Here is a 24,692-nt window from a genome sequence, read left to right on the forward strand (position 1 = left end):
GCTTGTACCATTTTTAGATAGGCCCCGTCTATGTCTATTTTGTTAAGCGTTCTTATCATAAAAGGGCGTTGAATTTCGTCAAATGCTTTTTCTGCATCTATTGAGAGGATCATATGGTCTTTATTTTTGCTTCTATTTAAGTGGTGAATTACATTTATAGATTTGCGTGTGTTAAACCATCCCTGCATCTCTGGGATGAAGCCCACTTGATCGTGATGGATTATTTTTTTTGATAAGCACTTGGATTCGATTTGCTAGGATTTTATTGAGAATTTTTGCATCTATATTCATAAGGGATATTGGTCTGTAGTTTTCTTTTTTTGTCGCGTCCTTTCCTGGTTTTGGTATCAAAGTTATGTTAGCTTGGTAAAATGTGTTGGGGAGAATTCTATCCTTCTCGATGTTGGAAAATAATTTCTGTAGGATGGGCATCAGTTCTTCTTTGTAGGTGTCATAAAATACAGGTGTGAACCCATCTGGTCCAGGGCTTTTCTTTTTGGGAAGGTTTTTGATTGCTGTTTTGATTTCAGTTCTTGATATTGGTCTATTCAGGAATTCTATTTCTTCCTGGTTGAGCCTGGGAAGGTTGTGTGTTTCTAAAAATTTGTCCATTTCCTCCACATTTTCCAGTTTGTGTGTATAAAGATTTTTGTAGAATTCATAAATGATATATTGTATCTCTGTGGCATCGGCTGTGATTTCTCCTTTCATGTTCCTGATGGAAGTTATTAGAGATTTTTCTTTTCTGTTCTTGGTTGGTCTAGCCAGAGGTGTGTCTATTTTGTTTATGTTTTCAAAGAACAAACTTTTTGTTTTATTAATCTCCTATATGGTTTTTTTGTTGTCCTTTTCATTTAGTTCTGATTTGATCTTATTAATTTCTCTCCTTCTGCTGGGTTTGGGGTCAGTCTGTTCTTCTTCCTCCAGCTCTTTGAGTCTATTCATTAGGTTATCTATTTGTAAGTTTTCTGTCTTTTTGATATAGGCATTTATGGAAATAAATTTTCCTCTAAGGATTGCTTTAGCTGTGTCCCACAGATTTTGACAACTTGTGTCTCCTTTGTCATTTAATTCAAAGAATCTTTTGATTTCTGTCTTGATTTCTTCATTTATAAAATAAGCATTCAGGAGAAGGTTGTTTAGCTTCCATGACTTTGAGTAGGAATGAGCAGAATCAACGGTGTCCAAATAGGGACAGAATAGATCAAACTCTCACTCTTTGCTGATGATATGATATTATATCTAGAAAACCCCAAGGATTCAACCAAGAGACTCCTGAATTGATCAATGAATTCAGTAAGGTCTCAGGATACAAAATCAATACACACAAATCAGAGGCATTCATATATGCCAATAATAGTCAAATGGAGAACCAAATTAGGGACTCAATACCCTTCAAAATAGCAACAAAGAAAATAAAATACCTAGGAATATATTTAACTAAGGAGGTAAAGGATCTCTATAGGGAGAACTATGAAACACTGAGGAAGGAAATCGCAGAGCATGTAAATAGGTAGAAATCCATACCATGTTCATGGATCAGAAGAATCAACATTGTTAAAATGTCTATATACTACCCAAAGGGATCTACAGATTCAATGCAATCCCTATTAAATCACCAACCTTATTTTTCACAGATATAGAAAAAATAATTTTACACTTTCTATGGAACCAGAGAATACCCCATTTAGCAAAAGCAATTTTAGGCAATAAAAACAAAATGGGAGGTATTAATTTACCAGACTTCAAACTATACTACAAGGCTGTGGTTATTAAAACCACTTGGTACTGGCACAAGTGCAGGGACACAGACCAGCGGAACATAACTGAAAATCCAAATATAAAACCATCCTCACATAGCCATCTAATCTTTGACAAAGCAGGCAAAAACATACTCTGAGGAAAAGAATCGTTATTCAATAAATGGTGCTGGGAAAACTGGATAGCCACATGTAGAAGACTGAAACAGGACCCACACCTTTCACCTCTCACAAAAATCAAATCACGGTGGATAACAGACTTAAACCTTAGGTGTGAAACTATTAGAATTCTAGAAGAAAATGTAGGAAAGTCTCTTATAGACATTAGCCTAGGCAAAGAATTTATGAAGAAGACCCCTAAGGCAATCACAGCTACAACAAAAATAAATGGGACCTGATTAAATTAAAAAGCTTCAGCACAGCCAAAGAAACAGTCATGAGAGTAAACAGACCACCTACAGAATGGGAAAAAATTTTTGCATACTACACATCCGATAAAGGACTGAATCTATTTAGAACTCAGGAAAATCAGTAAGAAAAAATCAAACAACCGTATCAAAAAGTGAGCAAAGGACATGAATATAAATTTTTCAAAAGAAGATATAAGAATGGCTAACAAACATATGAAAAAATGCTCAACATCTCTAATCATCAGGGAAATGCAAATCAAAACCACAATGAGATATCACTTAACTCCAGTGAGAATGGCCTTTATCAAAAAGTCCCAAAACTATACATGTTGGCGTGGATGTGGAGAGACAGGAACACTCATACACTGCTGGTGGGACTGCAAACTAGTGCAACCCCTGTGGAAAGCAATATGGAGATACCTTAAACAGATTCAAGTAGACCTACCATTAGATCCAGCAATCCCATTATTGGGCATCTACCCAAAAGAACAAAAGTCATTCTATAAAAAAGACACCTGCACCCAAATGTTTATAGCAGCACAATTCACAATTGCAAAGATGTGGAAATAACCCAAATGTCCATCAATACATGAATGGATTGATTAGTAAAATGTGGTATATGTATACCATGGAGTACTACTCAGCTATAAGAAATAACAGTGATATAGAATCTCTTTTGTTCTCCTGGAGAGAGTTGGAACCCATTCTACTAAGTGAAGTATCCCAAAAATGGAAAAATGAGCACTACATGTACTCACCAGCAAATTGGTTTCCCTGAGTGCACATTTCACCTAAGTGCACATTTGGGAATTACACCAATTGGGGGTCAGATAGATGTGGGGGGTGGGGGGAGGAGATGGGTATTTACCTACATAATGAGTGCGATGTACACTGTCTGGGGAATGGACACGCTTGAAGCTCTGACTCGGGGGGATGGGGGGCATGGGTAATATACATAACCTAAATTTTTGTACCCCCACAATAAGCTGAAATAAAAAAAAAAAGAAATGATTCAGCAGCACTCAAAGAAATCAACATTCAAACTCTCTGAGTATGGAAATAACTAAATTCACAACCACCTTAATAACTAAATAGAAAGATTGGCTTATGGTGACAAAAAACATTGTTTTGCAGAGTGAAAATATCTCTGAAACATGCTCTTAAAATATTTTCCTGAAAAGATGTCTACAGGTCAGCATTGTTCATCACAACACTTTCTAGGCATGTGAAAATGATTCATGAGTGTGAATTTATGGGACACTGAGCAGAACATCAGAAAATAATCCTGCAAGTAATTATCACACATAAAAGACCTCCTGTTGCAAAAATGTCAGTTACACTGAGGGAAATTACTCACACCATCCTGCACCTGCCTTTTCTAGGACTGCTCATTTGGCTTTCTATATGGCAGGACTAGCCATATTAAGCTGCTTGAAACACTGAAGGGTAAAGTTTCTCTATTTTCATTATCTACTGGTTAGTTTGGTCTACACAGAGGATCACATGCTGGCAGCTAGTGCTGGCTGTAGAGCCAGTTCATTCCTTAGGACCTCTCTGCATGGCCACCTGCACTTCCTTACTGCATGAGGGCTGGGTTCCAAGAAGGATTAATTCAAGAAATGAAGGTAGAAGATGCAGATCACACAAGTTAAGGTGTTAATTCAGCTGCATTCAATTAGTCAAAACATGGAGAAAGAGCTGACTCAGAAAGGGGTGAGGAAATCAATTCCACTTCTTGATGTGGGATAGCAAGTTCCATTTATAAACTGCCTGTGGAATGCACAAGAAGACAATTTTCTCTATTCCCTAGATGTTTCATGTTCCTGCATGGTCCAATCCCTCTGAAAAAAAGCATTTACAAAATGTTTGTATGAGGAGACATTCCAGCACAGGAAAGCTTAAAGATATCTCTGTCTCTTGAAATGATCCAGGGGAGTAAAGGTAAAGACCTTTCCTCAATGTTTATTCTCGCATAATATTCTGAAATTAAAGGAAAAAAAAAAGACCTTTCCTTCCCCTCCATGGCGGATATTTGCTTACATTCCAGAATACAGATAAGTTCTGTCTGTCTCTGTTTCTCACTCAGTATATTTGTCTCATTCTCTGGAGGAAAGGGTGGGTAGCCCTATACAAGATCAGAGTTTCCTAATTTGCAAACTGTACACAACTGCATGTGCTGGTACCACCAGGCCCTCACTTCATGACATTGCAGGACTGGGTTTTAGGAAACCTGACACAAGATATTGCTCCAGCTGCTGTATTTGCTGTGAGAAATAAACTGTCTTGGTCTCCGACCCAGTGGTCTCATGTTTCCTACAAGTAGGGTAAAACTGAGATAGATCCTTTATAGGTTCTGATTTAACAATAGATGTTTTTGTGGACATATTTGCAGATACATGCAACCTACCATACTAATAAAATAAAAGATTATCAACATTGGCAATAAGGAACCCAGGGAACAGGATATGAAGGACCATTTTGAATGGTCTAAGTGGATAAGTAACCCCAAGTGGGAACCAATAGGTATGGAAAATGTCTAAAGAATAATTTTGGAAAGAGAAGCTACTAGAAAGTATTCTTAGATGGCCACATATTTTCACAGAGGAGAAAACTGGAATATTCCCTAGGAACTGAAATATGAGGTAGAGGGAGTTGCATCTTAAGAAAATGCTATAGGTTAATATTTTCTAGCTCATCCTAGAAGCTGTTTGAACAGCATAGTTTCTAACAAAGTATAGAAAAGTTGAATTAGTAGATACAGCAGATAAATTTTGTGTAAATAGTGAAAGTTCAAATTTCAAAAAGAGTTGGAGGTTTGGGTTTATAGTCAAAGATCTACATCACAAATTTATTACTTGTTAATTTTTATGGTTATGGCTCCATGACATGAGATATTAAATATCAAATCCATCTTTGCTTTGCTAGTTTTTCCTTTGTACTTTCATTATGACACTACCTACAAACAACCATTATTAAAATTGTTGTATGTATTTGTCTTCTTCATTAGATTATCAATCTCTGGAATTCAGGATGGTATTTCAGCTATTTCTTTGGCTCTCAAATTATTTAACATGGTGTTTTGAACAGAATAGGCACTTGATAGGAGAAGTGACTTAATTCCTTAAATTATCATATTCAAGAGCCACAACTGCTGCTTTTTATAAAGTTAGTATTCATTACCACATTTTATTCTTCATTTAAGAAATACAAAATATAAATTTTTCCTAGTATACTATTCTGCATAATGACATTGTCTTGCCAGATTTAAAGCTTGTCATCTATTGATCATTTATATTAATGCAGATAGTGAATTATTTAAATGGCCTAATACTGGTGTAAAGCCATCTACAAAAGAAGCAAAACTATAAATTAAACTGTGTCTAGAAGTCTCCTTCCTTTAGTTCCAAGACCTGTCCCAGCACCACACGTTTTGTCCAGTGATTTTACCATATTTGTCTCTCTTCTCCCCAATGGCATCAACGGTGCCATCTGGATGCAGACGGACAAACCCTCCAGTCAGCCTGTTGTAGAACTGAATAGTATTTCCTTTTGTGAACTTCCAGCTTTCTGCAGTCCACTAAAAAGAAAAACAGACAAAACATCAGTATGAGAAGAAACAAAGAGAAGAAATTACTAAGAAACACCCATTACTAAACATTATACACTGTTTTGTTTTAACACATCAAATAGCCATTTGAACACTGTATTAAATAATTTAAAGCCCAAAGCAAAATCTTACTGTTTGTTTTCTCTTAAGTTCTACCTTCTGCCCTGAGAAAGTAAAGAGAGGACCATTAATTTTGGCAGCATCATGCTTTCTTCAGTCATAATAAAAAATAATTTTCCAAGAAATGTGTGTACATGATACTTACTTGCAGAGAAGATACTGTTATCCCTGGCATACAGTTCTCTGACAATTTTACTGTCATCTTCCCCTTGATCCAGCCATCTGTGGAAAGAAAAGCGTATCAATTATTTTTAGGCTTTATATTTACACCACCCCTGGCAATTATCTACCTGGGTCAAAAATAATGGATAGCAGGAATGAGAAAAGACATGCATATCTAGCTGTTAAAAACAGAGAAGTGCATAACGGAAAAGGAAATTCTAAAATGACTATAAGAGTACAAGGGAAGTGGAAAAAGCAGCTAGTATCTGGTAAGGATAAAATATGTTTTTCCCTAATCCACTCAATCAGTCTGCTAACTGCCAAAGTCATAGGTTTTATGTCCTTTGTATCAATTATTTTATCCTGTTATTTGGCCACCAACTACAGTTCAAACTCTGGTCAGTTATTTCATAAATGGCTATTATTGGTTCCATGGGGAAAGAGGCAGGAGAGTGTTGAAAGAAAAAGCAAATCTATCATCACTACTGGGAAATAACTCAAAAATCAAAGCCTATTGACAGTGGGTCAGTAATATCATCATTGCATAAAAAGCTACTTGAAATACTATGTACATTTATTATTTTTGAACCTAATTTGGGACCTAGTCCAAAGGGAATATGTTTTCTTATGAGAGACTTTATTATCCTTCCTGATACATAGAGAAATATAATATTTTAATAATATATCTTAATTTACCATTAAATACTAAATTTATATCATCAGAAATGATGATAAACATATGGACATCTTTTTCACTAGAAGCAGTAGCCCCTAAGATTAATGTTGACAAAAGTTATCCAACAAATCATCAATGACTAGGAATAACTGAATAATCTACCCAGTTCTCAAAAATACATGAACTTCAAACTAAAATGAGTTTGTTCAATATAAAAGCACACCTACAAACCTGTGACAAAAGAAGGCATATTTGTGGTTTGTAGTAGGATCCTTGATGACCACATCTTCAAGAAACCAGCCATTTCCTTTACACAAATTAAAGAAAGAAAAGTGTGATGTAAATATGTATGGTCCAGCATTATTTCAAGTTTTGAGAAACAAGTTCTAACTTCCAAATATATGTAAAGGCTTTGTGCAACATAATGCTTTAATACTTCAAATAAAGATGTAATAGAAGTAAACTGCAAAGAACATTTAAACATATTTCTTATACATGTAACAAAAGCATAGCATTATTTTAGGGCTTCATGTTTTGTGATATCTATTTCAACATGCTTTTCCAAATGATTGAAAATAGTACAATTGTGTAGCTGCTCTTGATTTCACAAACTGCATTCATAATCCTGGACCTAACATCTTCCAAAGAATATATACTTGATGAGTTAGCAATACTTTCCATTTCTAGAAAGTTACTAAAGTTCAAATTTGGACCAAGTCTATATGAACAAAATATATATTTTTTGATTGGATAGAAATTAACAGTCATTCAGAAATCCTGTCCAAACACATAGGCTGAGCTGGTATACCGAGGTAGTTATTTCTTTTTAAATGTTTAACTTCATATTAATTTGCAAACTGGAGTTGGTTAAAATATAATTTTATTTATAGATAAAATATTTTAATTAGTCATAGTGGTTTTATCTATGTAAAGATCCAGCTCAAAATATATCCTCCCCAATTAAAATCTTGAGTTGATAAGTTTATACAAATCAGCCCTAGGAGAAAACTTTTTAACAAAACATAACAAGAGCTTTTTGCTTACTCTTCAGCTTCATCCCTCATCACATATTGCCATCACTTAGTGGTGCCAAACTCTTCACAGTTCCCTAGGTTAGTGGTTCTCAAACTTAGCATGCATCTGAATCACCAGGAGGGATTATAATAGCACAGACAGCTGGGCTCCACATTCAGGTTCTGATTAATAGGCCTGGCATAGGCAGCCTGTGGTGATCAATCGGCACAAGGCAGAGGGGTTTCCCAGGATGCGGGGCTTTCAGTGCTAAAACCATAGGCAAACTAGGAGGGTTAGTTATCCTAAATAAGACCTCAAGAACCAGATTTTTAACAAGTTCCCAGGCAATGCTGATGCTCCAGGAACCACACTTTGAAAATGACTGCCATAGATTATTTACATTCACAATTCTATGCCTTTACATATGCTATTCTTTCTGTCTGAAATGAAATCCCTCAAAATGTTATTATTTAATTTCATTTTAAATACTACCAAAAAAAAAAAAAAGAATTACTTGTCTCCTTTAAGGAAAAATAAAATGTTACCAGAATTCTGAAATGGGTTTTAAGAGCTACTGAGAAAATTCTTGGAGGTAATTAGGTATTGATTTTAAAAAAATTATAAATTAATATGTTAGTTTAAAACTATTAATGTAAAAATATATTGTCTATATTTTTAGTATGTTTTTCATGTAAGTAAGAAGACCCATGACTGGATTTAGAAGTAGAAAATATGAGTTCCTGAAGAAAGCTAGGCTATTCCTGCAGGGATTAGGCCAAAAGAATAGGAGTTAAACAGTTATATAAAATTCTACTCAATGTGCCACTTTCTTGCACAATACATAGAATAAGTAATTTTATATTATTAATTACTTAATGTAATATTTATTTTTTATTGGATTGGGTTTAAGAAAAGGGACAAAAAAAGGTATTGAAACCATATACAATGCACATACAAAAAAATCAGTTAATTTGGTATATACATTTTCAATTTTGTTCTATGCCTATATATAGCATGCACATATGTAATCAAATTGAATCCTACTGTGTAAAGGCTCGGTGCCCTGTGGTAATGGATACAAGCTATGTGCTTATCACATGGTTCCCTCTTTCTGGTTACACGAGATGGCTGCATTTCTCAGCCTACCCTAAAATTAGGCAGTGGCCATATGATTCATTTCTTGCCAATGGAATGAGAACAAAAATGATACAAGTCACTTGCAAGCTTTGCCTTTAAATATTTAATACATCCCCTGTGATTCTCTGGCTGATTCCACCTCCTGTGGTGACCTTGATAGCCATGTAGCACCTGGAGCAACCACACCTGGCCAAGGCCTAACCCAGTTCACTGAAGAATAGCTGCCTGGGAAACTTTCCAACTTACATCGGACTGTTGTGTGAACAACAAATAAACACTTGCTGTAGGAAGCCCCTCATATTTTGGGGTAGTTTGTTACAGCAACTAGTGAGTATTAATTACTCTAAATACATATCTGCTTTGTTCACTTGACATTATACATTAGCATTTCCATATTTTTCCTAAATATTCTCAGACATGATTTTTTTTAAAGTTGTGTTGTATTTCAGTATGGACATACCATACAAAATACATTTTCTATTTTAAGATAGGGAATTTTACTATTATGCATAATATAACTGCAGTTTTGAGCATACATTTTATTTATTCCTCTCAATTTTTTTGGATAACTTTCTAGCTGGAATTACTGAGTCAAATTAAGTGGTATTTCCAAATAACACTTAATAACACTAATAATGGAACACTACATTATTTGTCCACAGTTCATCCTTCCTCACCCCACTCTACCCCACTGACTTTGGTCTTGGCCATTTTCTTTGATGAATTCAACACAGCTCGGAACTAGGAGTAATCCAGATGTCCTTCAACGAGTGAATGGTTAAACTGAGGGAAATCCATAGCATGGGATACAAAAGGCAATAAAAAGGAATGAACAATTGACATGCACAACTTGAATGAATCTCTAGGAAATTATACAAGGAGGAAAAAAATCAATCCCAACAGATTACATATGATTCCATTTGTATTACTCCTGAAATGAAAAATTTTAGTAATATAGTATAGATTAGTGGTTGCCAGAGATTAAGAACAGGGCCCTGGGGAAAGGAGTAGAGAGGAAAGAAGGTGTATGTGGCCATAAAAGGTCAACATGAGGGATCATTCTAGTGATGGTATTCATCTGTGTCTTGACTGTATCAATATCAATATCCTGGTAGTGATATTTTACAATAGCTTTGCAAGATGTTACCATTGGGGGAAACTGGGTACGGGGTACAGAGAATCTGTATTATTTCGTATAACTTCATTTGAATCTACAATAATCTCAAAATAAAAAGTTTAATTAAAAATGTAGCGCAGAATTGTTAAGTTTTTATTTCTTCAAGTAATAAAAATTTATTTTTGGTCATTTTGGATTTTTTTATATATATATATCCATTGCTCATTTTTCTATTAAGTCTACTTAAAACCTAGTTCAGAGTTTATTCTGTATTACTGATTTAGCTGTCTGCCTATTACTGTAATTTTTACCAAACTACATTTAAAAATTGTCACCTTTAATGCATTTTAATATGAAAATCTGCCTTGTTAATTTTTTTTACAAGATGTTCTCAGCTATTACATCCTTTTAATTTTTCCAGATAAATAGTAGAATCATTTTAAGAGCTTTATTGGGAAATAATTTACAGACCATAAAGTTTACCTTTTTAAATAGGTTCAATGGTTTGTAGCATATTTGCAGGGTTGTGCAACCATCACCATAACCCAAATTCAGTACATTTTCATCAGTCCCAAAAGAAACATTGTACCTACTCAGATCTCCCCTCTCTTCCCTCTCCCAGACCTAGGCCACCACTAATCTACTTCCTGACTGATATATTTCTCTATTCTGGACATTTCAGACAAACAGAATCACACAAGTGGTCTTTTGTGACTGGCTTATTTCACTTAAGGCTAGAAAAGGAACTCTGCTGTCTCTCTCAGAACTTACCTTTGGGTGAGTTGTGTTGCTCTGAATTTCAGATTTTCTCTCCTCTGAGTTTGTGATGTCTCTTGATCAAAATTAGTAGGTATATTTGTATATTATTACCCTCCTCTATTAATTCTCTCATTTCCCCACTTGTGATGCTCCACTTGATTTTGGAGCAACCAATAGTCATTCTACAAAGAAACCACTGCAGCTGTCTCTTTCCTCTGTAATCTGGGATATTATATAAAATGAATCTGGCAGCAGATTGCTTTCACCAAACCAAAAGGACAGGCCTGGGTGCAATTTGGCTTACCAAAATTCTGGAGTCCTTTTACTGCTGACACACCACAGAAACAGGCACCTGGGGCCTAACCTAAATATGTGGTGCACAAAACCTTCACCTCTCTCACCAAATGACGACAGCGCTTCTGGAGCATCATGAGGACTGGATTACACAGCCAGCCATGATCACTGGCAAGTGAATGGTTAAGGAATAGGATCACTTACTCCAAAACCTGTAAATCAAACTTTCTTGGCTAGAGCCCCTAGTACTTCTTAATATGCCCTTCAGATAAGGCCAGTCTAATACAAATGGGACTGTATTTTTTATTGTTGATATTAATTATTAGACACATATTTTGGCTGCTACTCTGAAAAAGATATTTTTATCTTATATTTTCAAATATTGCTAGTATATAAAACAGCCACCATTTATTATATATTGATTTAATATTTATTCACCTTATAAATTCTCATTTCTTTTGTTCATTTTTCAGTTGATCCTCCTTGAATCTTAATAGACACTTTTATCTCCTGTAAGCAATAATGTTAACTTCTTTCTAAAATATAACTACTTTAAAAATCTTATTATAATCCTTATTATGATGCTTTCCAAAGAATAACTAGTATATATTCATAATGAGAAAAACCCATTGTTTATTAAGAGGTTGGCCTAAGTTAAATTTTTAAATAATTTTATATAAATAATTTTTCTATTCCAAATTTTTAAAGAATTTTAAACAGAAAAAGATATTAATTGTTAACAATTAATTTTTCTGCTTCAACCTTTTGCGGTGATGTGTTTTATTAATAGATTTCCTTTTATGGAACTATCCTTCCATTTCTTGGCATAAACCCTACTTATTGTTATGTATTAATCTTGTTATATATTATACTTCTCGATTTACTTTTGCACATTTCACTTAGAATACCTACACATATATTTATCAGTGAGACTGACCTATAATTGTTCTTCTAGAAAATGAAAACCCTGTGAAACTAATGGCATTGGTTTCTGCACCCTGTGCAAATTCTCGGAAGTCACACATCATCAATTTTATTTCAATATTTAGGGTGGGGAAAATGAGAAATTTAACCTCAGTTTAAAATATTTTAAAACTAATATGGAAAAATTATCAAAATTATTTACTTTAATTTTTAATATAAAATATGAATATAATGAGAAAAATATTTAATAGCTCCTTTAGAATATGTCCTCTGAGGTCCATAGGTGTTCCTGTTCACATTTTGAACATATTAGAAGATAAATGTAAGAATTATGGAATCACATTTCTATATTTTGTACATATTCAAGTTCTGGTACCATTAAATCTATTTAGAAGCCATCTGGAACATTCTATTCAGCACTGGAACTGTCTGTTTCTTGAACATTTTAGAAAAAGTACTCATAAATTCAAACACAGCCAGAGCTTTTTGGAGGTAATTAAGCCTTCTAAAAAATTTATTTTTATTGACCATTCTTATTTTATACTTTTTCTTGGGTCAATACTAAGTCAAATTTACTTTCTTGGGTCATTCATAATTTCTCAGGACAAATTTCTTGGGTTAATTTTTCTTAGTCATCCTTTTCATAAAGTTTATTAGCCCAAAACTGAATATAGTATTCTCAAAGTTTTTATAACCCATGTATATTCACTTACTCTATCTAATTTGGGGATTTATTGTCTTTCTCTATTTAATTTATTTTATTTTTTAAATTTTTTTAGAGACAGGATCTCACTATGCTGCCCAGGTGGTCTCAAACTCCTAGGCTCAAGCAATCCTCCCACCTCCACCTCCTGACTAGCTGGGACTACATGTGCATACCACCATGCTCAGTGACTCCCTTTTTTATCAGACTTTTCAGTGTCTGGTTTGTATGTATCAGCTTTTTTTTTTTCCCCTAAGAACCAGTTCTTATAAGTGATGTCAATTCTTTTGTTTTTCTATTTTTTGTCTTTGATTTCTATTTTTATCTTTATTTTCTTCCTCATAATTTTCTCAATATTTCCTTATACCTTACATCCCTTTCTGAATAGTTTAATTCACTTATTTTTTATTTTCTCTTTATTAATACTTCTCATTGTGATTTACAGTAAGAAATATAGTTTTTGGTCTTCTTCCCTTCTTCTTTGGTTTTCTGGCATATAGCTCCTAAAATCTTTGGAACTGCCAAAGTGATTAAGTGTCTTTTTGTATGCTAATGAGATCACTAGTAGCCGCTGCTGCTCCTGATTAGCCTCAGCCTCAGGGAGGAGACTGGCTGGCCAGAGGAAACAACCACACTGATGTGAGGGTTGGAACTTTCAGTTCCACCTCCAGACCTAGGGGGAAAGGGGAGGGAAGAGGGCCTGAAAGTTGACTGGATCACCAATGACCAATGATTTAATCAATCCTGACTATGTAATAAAGCCTCCATCAAACCATAAAGGACAAAGTTCAGGGAACTTCCAGTTGCTGAAGACCTAGAGGTGCTGGGAAGGTGATGCACCTGGAGAGGACATGGAAGCTCCATACACCATCCCACACACCTTGCCCTGTGTACCTCTTCATCTAGCTGTTCATCTGTATCTTTTATAATACCTTTTATAATAAACCAATAAGTGTTAGCGTTTCCTTGAGTTCTGTGAGTTGCTCTAGCAAATGACTGAAGTTGAGAGTGGGTTGTGGGAACCACCAATTTATAACCAGTTGGTCAGATGTTCTGGAGGGCTAGACTTGTGACTGACATCTGAAGTAGAGGCCAGTCTTGTAGGACTGATCCCTTAACCTGTGGGATCTGATGCTAACTCCAGTATATACTGTCAGAATTGAATTAAATTGTAGGGCACCCAGCTTGTTGTAGGGTATTGGAGGAGGAATCCTATACATTTGGTCACAGGAGTGTTGAATGTTGAGAGCATAGAGAAAAGAGTTTGTTTTTCCTACTACACAATACTGAAACTGAGACTTTGAATATGACTTTGAATTATTATAAATTGTACTACTATTTTCTAAATAGTCAATGATACACTCCTTATGTTGAAAGACCAGAATTCCACAGGGAACAAAAAGAAAATTTATTTTCACACCTCTATCCATTTAAATCTATTCACAGAACTTTTCCTTTTCTTCCCCTCCTTGAATGAAATTTGAAACATGTACTTTGATTTTTCTGGTCACTCTCAGATAAAACGTCCATTGGGGTTTTTTTAATAGCAAAATTGGGTGCATGTCAACAATTATAATGACCAATCCCATGTAATAATCAAAACTCCAAATTTCATTTAAAGATAAAATGTCTCCCCTCCCCCATCTTCAATTCTGAAACCTTGGGAGGTGCGCAAGCTCCAGGTTGACTACTTCTTCCTGCCTTCCACAGGTTGAATATCCCTCATCTGAAATGCTTGGGACCAGTAGTGTTTCAGTTTTCAGATTTTTTCATATTTGAGGACACTTGTGTTTATACTCACTGGTTAAACATGACAAATCTGAAAATCCGAAATCTGAAGTGCTCCAATAAGCATATTTTTTGAGCATCATGAAAGCACTCAAAAAGTTTCAAATTTTGAAGCATTTCAAATTTTGGATTTTCAGGTTTGGGATGCTCAACCTAATACTACTGCCTCCTCAGCCCCAAGCACTCAGATCATGATTTTTGACCCTTCCAAGTTAGAAATAGGATAAAAATGATAGGGAAAGAGGAGAGGTAATAATCTAGGAAAGTCTTATTAACTGGCACTGTTTACATACATAATGTATTTGTTAACAGACATTTAAAAGCAGACTACGGAGAGTTTGGTGGGTTCTTGGAAGACCCTCTAACTCTAGGGATCATTAACCTTCATATCTGCTCTGATTATCTGCCTAACATTCTACACTGACTATTCTCCACGCTTCCCTTCCTTCATGGCCAAAGGCCACTGAGGCAGCCTGTAGACTGTTACTCAGGTAGGAGTCATGTAACAAATTCTAGACAGCACAGGTTCCTCAAGTGGTTTCTTCATATAGGAAAAACACATTCCACCCTCTTCTATTGCTGGGCATTATACAGATATCACAGCAACTGCTGATCTACTATAACAAAAACTTGCACCCTTTACACTCAATAGTGAACCCCTAATTTGTTGTCTGCCTCTTCCTTCATAAGTCCTATATATGTGGCCTTGTGCCTACATTTGGGATGGGTTTAAATGTATGTGTCCCTCTCAAAATTGATCTGTTGGAACCTAAGACCCAATGTGATGCTATTAAGAGGCGGGGCCTTTAGGAGGTGATTAAGTCACGAGGGTTCTGCCCTCATGAATGGGGTTAGTACCCTTATAAAAGGGCTGAAGGGCATTAGCTAGGCCCTTTTTGCCCTTCTGCCAAGGGAGGACAATGCAATAAGGCCTTTACCAGACTGCAAATGCCAGGACTTTGATCTTGGACTTCCCAGCCTCCAAAATTGTAAGAAATAATTTCTGTTCTTTATAAATTACCCAGTCTAAGATATTTTGTTATGCCAGCCTGGAACAAACTAAGAGAGATAGTTAGACCCTGATTTCTATTATTTTATTCTGGTCCTTTGAGACCTAAGCCCAAAATGAGACAGAAAAAATACCATTTTAACATTCTGTTAGACTGTAATTATAATTTTGATTTCTACTTTGGCTCCAAATTATGGAGAGGACTGAAATACCTAAGTGATTGAATTTTTTTTTTTACTTTCATCTTTTTTTATTAAATTTTGGTTTCATTAAATTGTGGTCAGAGAATATAGCTCAATTTGGGGAAGTTTATTGAGATTTTCTTTTTGGCCTAATATAAGAGTCAAATTGTAAAAATGTTTCATGGATCTTTGAAATGAAAGTATTTCTCTGCCTACACACTAAATACTTGAGGAAAGTAACTGAAGTACCTGACTAACCTGCCAAAATCTGAGACATATGATAAAATTCCATCCTATCTTCTTTTCATTTCTTTTTGAGTATCTAAGAGGATTTTACTTTATGTTTTTACTAGCAATGTTATCTACTGAATAAAAGCTCATAAATGTTATAAGTTCCTTGTGAATCATAAACTTTATTTAAAAAATTACCCTCCTTGGACTTTTCAGTGCTTATTGTCTTGAATTTTACTTTATCTTGTAATATTAATATTATAATTAAAATCATTTGTTTTATTTACATATTTCTGACATATCACTACCTGAACTTTTCTTTCTATTATTACTGGGCCATTTATTTTAAGTGTGTCTCTTGCATAGAACATATAATTGGACATGAGGATTTTTCAGGCTGAGAATTTTTGCCTTTGTTTAGAAAAATTAACAAAAACCCAGAAATAAGGCCAAAAGATGACTACATGTCCTTTCAGTATTATAGTAGAACACTGACAAGCTTGCCTGAGAGTCATCTGACTCACTGTGGGAGTGTAACATTATTTGACTTAATGCTTACTATGAATTCAGGTCCAAACTCTATAAAATTAGCTATCAACTGACAAAAAATAAGCTGGAAATGGTATATGTCTGGTCAAAATACAAATGAGTTTTGTTCAAGGCAGAAGACAATCTCAAAGGTATATTTTTATTATCTGTACAACATTGTTCCTATTTTTTATTTACCTTATCAATCCTATTCATTATTCTTTTTGTTTTCACTGATTATATGTAGATATTTTTAGTTCATTATAACCTTTGAAACAGCTTTGTCAACCTGCTAATTCCCTCATTAATTATTTAAATACACGTTCACTCTGTATTTATATGAGAATCTCATTCTTAACATTTTGAAAATTATACTTTGACACTACTTAGCAAGAAAGTTTATCATCTTGTTTCACACTTTTTGGTTTTTTATCCTTTTTTGATACGTGCCCTTTAGTATTCTGTCTGCTGTTAAATGGATTTTGCTTATCTTATGGCTTTTTTATACAGTAGCAGAAAATGAATTTATTGGGAAGATATGAGTCATGTCACAGGGCTGATGGGAAAACTGGGGAAGAAGCATGAACAAAGTGGCAGCAGAAAACACAGCTGAGACCCCACTGCCAGGTCAGTCTCCTTACCATGCCACTGCTGGACAACCACTAGCCTTCACAGAATATCACCACCAGGAGAAACTACTGCTGCCTCTACTACTGGTCCAAGGAATGCTACCACGTGCCACAATATATAAATATAAAATTCCCTCTATTTTTTTAATCACTCTGTCTAACATTCTAGGTCTATCCTAGATTATCTGGTTGGCCAAGCCTATGTCATTTTGAAGAAAAATACATCTAGTTAAATTTTAAAGGTCGTTAGGGACAATGTTTTGATTTTAGATTGTCAATAGAGATCAGTTTTCTATAAGTTTTCCACAGTATTTTCTAGATTTGAACAGGGTTTCACATAAACAGAGTAAAATCAGACCTTCATTAATTCTCCATGGAAAAGCCTTACCTGGGCCAAGTCCATCATGGCCTATCACAATCTTGTACAAATCTCCAAGGTGCACAGCCTCAAGGAAAAAGGTGTCAGTCTATAACCAATCAAAAAAGTATATTTAGATCTAGACAATATCTCTGATTTCTACCAAAAGTATAAGTTAAAATGCAGTAAAGACTGAGTATAAAAATAAGTAGATTGACTAAACAAATATACAAATCTGTCTATATTAAGAAAGCACAGGCAAAATGATAATATTAATTTCTAGAAAATAATGTTTCCAAATATACCCCCTTCTTCTTTGTTGCCAATTTTTAGTTATAAAAGAATATATTTGAGGGCTCCTTGTAAGTATGTTTTTCAAATAATCATAGCATAAATATAATACATATAAAATATACTAAAAGTTTACATTCATATCAATGCAAACAACTCTTGTCTTCCCTAGGATAAAAATTTTTTCATGGCTGGGCGCGGTGGCTCACGCCTGTAATCCTAGCACTCTGGGAGGCCGAGGCGGCTGGATCGCTGGAGCTCAGGAGTTCAAGACCAGCCTGAGCAAGAGCGAGACCCCATCTCTACTAAAAATAAAAAGAAATTATCTGGCCAACTAAAAATATATATAGAAAAAATTAGCCAGGCATAGTGGTGCATGCCTGTAGTCCCAGCTACTCAGGAGGCTGAGGCAGGAGGATCACTTAAGCCCAGGAGTTTGAGGTTGCTGTGAGCTAGGCTAACGCCACGGCACTCACTCTAGCCCGGGCAACAGAGCGGGACTCTGTCTCAAAAAAAAAAAAAATTTCAGCCATGTTTATGGGCCATATGCATATATAACACCTCTGAAGTAAGTTTAGGCTGCTGATACAAAAAGTATTTGAAAGTCATAACATTTATCTGGAGTCCCAGATTTACTGCTACAATAAAAAGGAGCCATAGTTGTGCTCTAGTGGTTTATATATTCAGAATATGGACTAAAAGTGAGGGGCACAGAATACTTTTGATAAAATCTAAGATAACACTATAGGTTTCAATGTAAGAAAAATACATGATGTAGCATATCCATTAAAAATATAAAAATAAAAAATAACTTTGTATTTATATAGTGTAACATACATTTCAAAATATTTTTACATACTGCTATTTTATCCTTAAAAATTGCTAAGTGAGGGAAAAATCCTTTCTACGGACAAGAAAGATGAGGCACAGATCCAGGATCAGAGCTCAGCTACTCTGACATGTAGTAAGACTATTTTCCTTCTGAACCACTTTGTCTCTACTTGAGTGCACTAGCAAGTGTACAAATAATGGGAAACAAAACCATTAGCATTCATTAACAAAAAAATACTCTCCATGCCTGGTACAGGTTAATGGGTAACATTGTTATCCCTTTGTCTACCAAACAAGTCTGGTATAACAGGAGGACTCTCTATATAATAACAGAAAATATTAGCAAAGAAAATTATGAGTTATAATATTTATGATAACTGACTTAGAGAACTATAAGAAAAAGAGGGGAAATAAACAATGAAAATATCCTGGCATACTCACTAAGAACTAAGTTGGGTCATCAAAGAAGGCTGAGATAAATAAAATATGATAAACCCTCCATGCTTTACTCAGTTTAAAAAAAGAGAGAAAGAAAATTTAAATATAATATGCATATAAATATTAATAATAGTAAAATAATATAATGCATTCAGTTTCTACATTCCATAACAAAGGTTGTTGTATATAATTATCCACATTTAACAATATAAGGATCAGTTTAAAAACCACGAAGGAGGGAGAGATGTCAACAAAATGGCAGACTAGAAAACTCCAGGCCCCAGTTCATCCCAGGAATTACTAAGTTAACAATAACATAAGGTCTAGAATACTTTTCTTGAGAATTCTAGAGACCCCTTGAAAGATGCAGCACCCAGGCCAAAGCATAACCAAGAAGGGACTCCATCCAAAAAGGGTAGGAAAGTTCAAGGGATTTTACATGCCATGCCCTACCCCTACCTGGCATAGTGTAGTGTAATAGGAAGGAAATCCCCGATATCCAAGATCCTCCCTCAGGACAGAAAAAAAGACTGGACCACACATCCAAAATTCTATCTTGTCTGAAGGCTGCCTGAAAGACTGGTTTATGTCTCCTCTGACTTGGAGTTATGACAAGAATGACAACATAGTTTGGATGCCTGAAAAACAGAAGCCAACTCTGTAACATGTCAGAGCTACACAGATTCTAGTATGGCAGACAGATGACAAGGGAGCCAGAGATTGTGGGCTCCAGATAAGAAACAAGGGCAAACACTTAAGGAAATTAAGATAGTTAAAAACATACACATAAGCCCAGAGAAGACAGATTGTCAGAAAAGATCCGAGAGGTCCTAAACCTCCTCCTGGGCTGATTAGTACAAGTTTTCTCCTGTACAAAGCCAGTCCATAGTGACTGTGAAGTGTGGTTATTTTCTTTAAACACTCAAATCTCAACAAAAGATCGCAAAGCCAACAAAGAAACAGGAAAACATGGCCCAATCAAAGAAACAAATAGCTCCATGAAACAGCCCTAAGGAAATACAGATGTCTAAACTTCCTGACAAAAATTTAAAATAACTGCTACAGATGCTAAATGAGCTAAAAAGAACACAGGGAGACAACTAAATGAAATCAGGAAAATAAAGCATTTACAAAATGAGAATATCAACAGAAAGAGACTAAGAAAGAACCAAACAGAAATTCTAGAGCTGATAAATACAATAACTGAATTGAGAAATTCACTAGAGGGTTTCACCATCAGATTTGACAAGGCAGAAGAATCAGCTAACTTCAAGGCAAGTCATTTGAAATTATTGAGATAGGGGAGCAACAAGGAAAAATAATGAAGAAAAGTGAAGAGAGCATTAGAACTCATGAGATACCATCAAGCAGGCCAATATACGCATTATGTGAATTTAAAAAGGAGAAAAGAGAGAGAGAAAGGGACAGAGAGTTTTTCTGAAAAAATAATGGTCCCAAACTTCCAAAATCTGAGGAGTAAAATGCACATATAAATGCAAGAAGTTTAACAAACTCCAACTAAAATAAACCATGGGAAACCCACACTGAGACACATTATAACAAAACTATCAACTCTCAAAGTTAAGGAGACAATCTTGAAAGAAGCAAGAGAAAAGCAATTCATCATATATGAGGGAGATTCTATAAAATTATGAGTGGATTTAGGTAGCCATCATGCAGGCTAGAAGGCAGCAGAATGATATATTCAAGGTACTGAAAGAAAAAAAACACATCAAGCAAGAATTCTATATAAGGAAAAACTGTCAAAAATGAAGGAGAAATTAAAACTTTCTCAAAAAAAAAAAAGTCCAGGTCCAGAGGCTCAAGCCTGTAATCCCAGCACATCGGGAGACTGAAGCGGGAGGATCATTTGAGGCCAGGAGTTCGAGACCATCCTATACAACATAGAGATCCTGTCTCTATGAAAGTTTTTAAAATAATATCCAGGTATAGCAGCACACGCCTATAGTCCTAGCTACTCGGGAGGGGTAGGCTGAGGCAAGATGATTGCTTTGTAGCCTAGGAGTTCAAGGCTGCAGTGAGCGACGATCGGGACACTAAACTCCAGCCTGATGACAGAGTGAGATTCCATCTCAAAAAAAAAAAAAAAAAAACAAAGAAAGAAAAAGAAAAAGAAAAAAAGCACTACCACTGAACCCACAATACAAGAAGTGCTAAAGGAGTTGTTCAAGTTGAAACAAAAGGACACTAGATAGCAACATGAAGCCATATAAAAATATAAAGTTCTACAGTAAAGGAACTACATTGGACAAACATAGAAACTAGTATTATTGTAATTTTGGTACATAAATCCACTTTTAATTCTTATATAAAATTTAAAGGACAAAGGCAAGTATACAATACATAAAGATGTAATTTCTGACATCAATAACAAAGTGGAGGGTGGAGCTGTTGAGTTTAATTTTTGTATGCAATTGAAGTTAAGCTGTTATCAGTCTAAGACAGAATATTATACTTTAAAATGTGTTATATAATCACAATGGTAACCATAAAGAAAATATCTATAGAATACACACAAATGCAAAGGAGAAGAGAATCAAAGCAGGTTGCTGCAAAAAATCAATGAGACAAAAATGAAGGCTATAAGAAAGATGGGGGGGAGCTACTAGACATACAGAAAACAATTAAATGACAATAGTAAGTTCTTCCCTATCAGTACTTTCTTTAGGTGTAAATGTATTAATTTCACAATCAAAAAACACGGATGAGCTGAATGGATTAAAAAAATAATATCTACCTATACGCTGCCTACAGAAGACTCATTTTAGAGCTAAGGACATACATTGGTTAAAAGTGAGAAGATGGAAAAAGATATTCTCTGCAAATAGGAACCTAAACAGGGAGGGAATGGCCATACTTATACAAAACAGACTTTAAGTTAAAAACTGTCACAAGAGACCAAGAAAAATATCATATAATGATAATAGGGTCAATTCACTAGGAAGATATAACATTTATAAATAAATACACACCTAACATCAGAGTTCACATACATATATGAAGCAAACATTTACAGAATTGAAGGGAGAAATATCAACAGAATAATAATAGGAGACTTCAACATCCCATTTTCAATAATGGGTGGGAGAATAAAACAAAAGATCAAAAAGGAAAACAGTGGACTTGAACAACACCATTAGACCAACTGGACCTAACACACATACAGAACCACCAAACAACAGAATACACACTCTTCAATAGAAATACACAGGAACATTATTCAGGACAGATCACAAGTTAGGTCACATGAAAGTCTTAAAAACTTAAGAAAATTAAAATCATACAAGGTATCTTTTCCAACCATGGTGAAACAAAACCAAAAAATATTCAGTAGGAGACTGAATATTCATAAATATGTAGGAATTAAAGAATGCATTCTATAAACAATCATTGGGTTGGGTGATGTCAGCAAGATGGCAGAATAAGAGGCTCCTGACTTTCAATCCTTCCATGGATACACTGAATAAACTCCTACAAATAGATCAATTCCCTTGGAGAGAGATCCAGAAACTTACTGAGAGACTCCTACACACCAGGCAACTGAGAAAATATACACATTGAAACAGGTAGGAAGAGCTGAGACAAGCTCATGCCACACACCACACCCCAGAAATAGCACTGCATAGTCAGGAGCTTCTCTCTGAGGAGTGAAGTGTTTAGACCACACATATAGCACCCCAACTTCCATGGCTGCCACCCAAAGTACTACCTCCTAAGTCAACTACTTCTGGAAGCAGATGGGGCTCAGCATTTGAAATCCCCTGGAACCACAGGAAACAAGGAGATGGTTTTAAACAGGCAGCTATCTCCCTGGACTAGCAGAGTGAGCACAGTGAAACATTTGACTCCCAGTTTCTCCCTAGAAGGGGTTATGACTGCATACAATCCCAGCTGCTGCCTGGGTTGGGAAGGATCGGGATTCTAATTACCTGCATCTGGGAGTCTATAAGGCAGGTAATTAGTAAGCTTCCCAGAGCCTGAATGGTGCATGTGGGCACTTCCCATGCCTTTTCACCCTAGCTCACTCCAACAACAAATCCAAGTCTCCAGCTTCTCCCTGGAAAGAGTTTGTCCACTCATACAGCAGCCCTACTTTACATCTTCCACCCGAAGGACTGGTTCCTAAATCACCTAGCTCTAGGAACGTAGGGGTTCAGCATCTGAGAGTTCCCTGGGGCTATAGAGAACAGGCAATTTTAAATGGGTGCAGGAACACTTATGGTAGCTATCTTCCAAGACTCAGCAGTGTGGCAGTTTCTCAAAAAATTAAAAACAAACTACCTTATGATCCAGCAATCCCACTTCTGGGATACATATGCAAAATAATTGAAAGGATAGTCCCAAAACGATATCTGCACACTCACGTGAATAGTGGAATTATCCGCAATCACCAAGAAGTAAAGGCATACCAAATGTCCATTAATGGATGAACTGATAAACAAAATGTAGCATGTACATGGGCATATACACACAAAAAATAGAAATTATTCAGCCTTAAAATGAAAGAAAATCCTGTCATATGGATGAGAACATTATGCTCAGTGAAATAAGCCATTCACAAAAAGACAATTACTATATGATTTCACTTATATGAAGTATCTAAAGTAGTTAAACATATAGAAACAGAAAGTAGAATGGCGGTTACCAGGGACTGAAGAGAATATGGAGTTGTTATTTAATTGTAATAGATCTCCATTTTTGAAAGGTGAAAAAGCTCTGAGTATTTATTTTACAACAATGTGAATATACTTAACACTACTAAACTGTGCACTTAAAATGCACTTAAAATTATTAAGATGGTAAATTTTATGTATTTTTTGCTACTATTAATCTTTTTAAAATAAAACAAAGAACTTTTTGCTTACTTGTCCTCTTAAAAAATTGAAGGAGCTCTTTGATCTAAATAGTTGTCTGGATCCTGTATCTCCTTTTTCCCCATGGATAGAAATGTAGACATTGGCTACTGTTCCAGCATTCCATAGTTCACCTGTTGCCACATATACTTCATATATTGTCACTGGCAACAAAAGAAAAATAAGCTTTAGGTACCAAGCACTACTCATAATAAAAAATTAAGTATAGTAGTCTCCCCTTATCCACAGTGGATCTGGCCCAAGATCCCCAGAGGATGCCTGAAACTGCAGGTGCTACCAAATCCTATATACACTATTTTTTCCTATATACATACATACCTATGATAAAGTTTAATTTATAAATTAGGCACAGTAAGAGATTAACAACAATAACTAATAGTAAAACAGAACAATTGCAACAATAAACTGTGCACAATTTCATAGATAGAAGATGTGTTCTTACTGTAGATCTTAGCAACCTCAGACTTAATATTGTTAAAATGTCCATTTTATCCAAAGCAATCTACAGATTCAGTGCAATCCCTACCAAAATCCCAACAGCAATTTTCACATAAATAGAAAAAAACAATTCCAAAATTCATATGGACTGTCAAGAGACCCCCAAATAGTCAAAACAATTTTGACAAAGAACAAAGTTAGAGGCTTCACGCTTCTTAATTTGACAACACACTACCAAACAATAATAATAATAAAGGCAGTGCAGTACTGGCATAATGACAGACAGATCAATAGAATAGAATAGAGATCTCAGAGATAAACTCTGAAGTACATGCTCCAATTAGTTCAACAAGGGTGCCAAGACCACACAATGAGGCAAAGACAGCCTCTT

General features: G+C 35.2%; 1 protein-coding gene across 1 annotated transcript in view; it reads right to left on the reverse strand.

Annotated features, from left to right (window-relative positions):
- Window positions 1–24,692, reverse strand: part of RP1 (RP1 axonemal microtubule associated) — a 310,551-nt gene that overhangs the window by 207,407 nt on the left and 78,452 nt on the right. The window contains exons 7-12 of the mRNA XM_045560987.1: window positions 23,855–24,006; window positions 17,439–17,517; window positions 6,967–7,042; window positions 6,043–6,119; window positions 5,910–5,941; window positions 5,618–5,747 (exon numbers count right to left, since the gene is read on the reverse strand). Coding sequence (XP_045416943.1) covers window positions 5,618–5,747; window positions 5,910–5,941; window positions 6,043–6,119; window positions 6,967–7,042; window positions 17,439–17,517; window positions 23,855–24,006 — 546 coding nt within the window. The remainder of the gene's footprint in view (window positions 1–5,617; window positions 5,748–5,909; window positions 5,942–6,042; window positions 6,120–6,966; window positions 7,043–17,438; window positions 17,518–23,854; window positions 24,007–24,692) is intronic.

Source organism: Lemur catta, chromosome 9 (genome assembly GCF_020740605.2).
Source record: "Lemur catta isolate mLemCat1 chromosome 9, mLemCat1.pri, whole genome shotgun sequence".
In the NCBI taxonomy this organism is placed as follows: Eukaryota; Metazoa; Chordata; class Mammalia; order Primates; family Lemuridae; genus Lemur; species Lemur catta.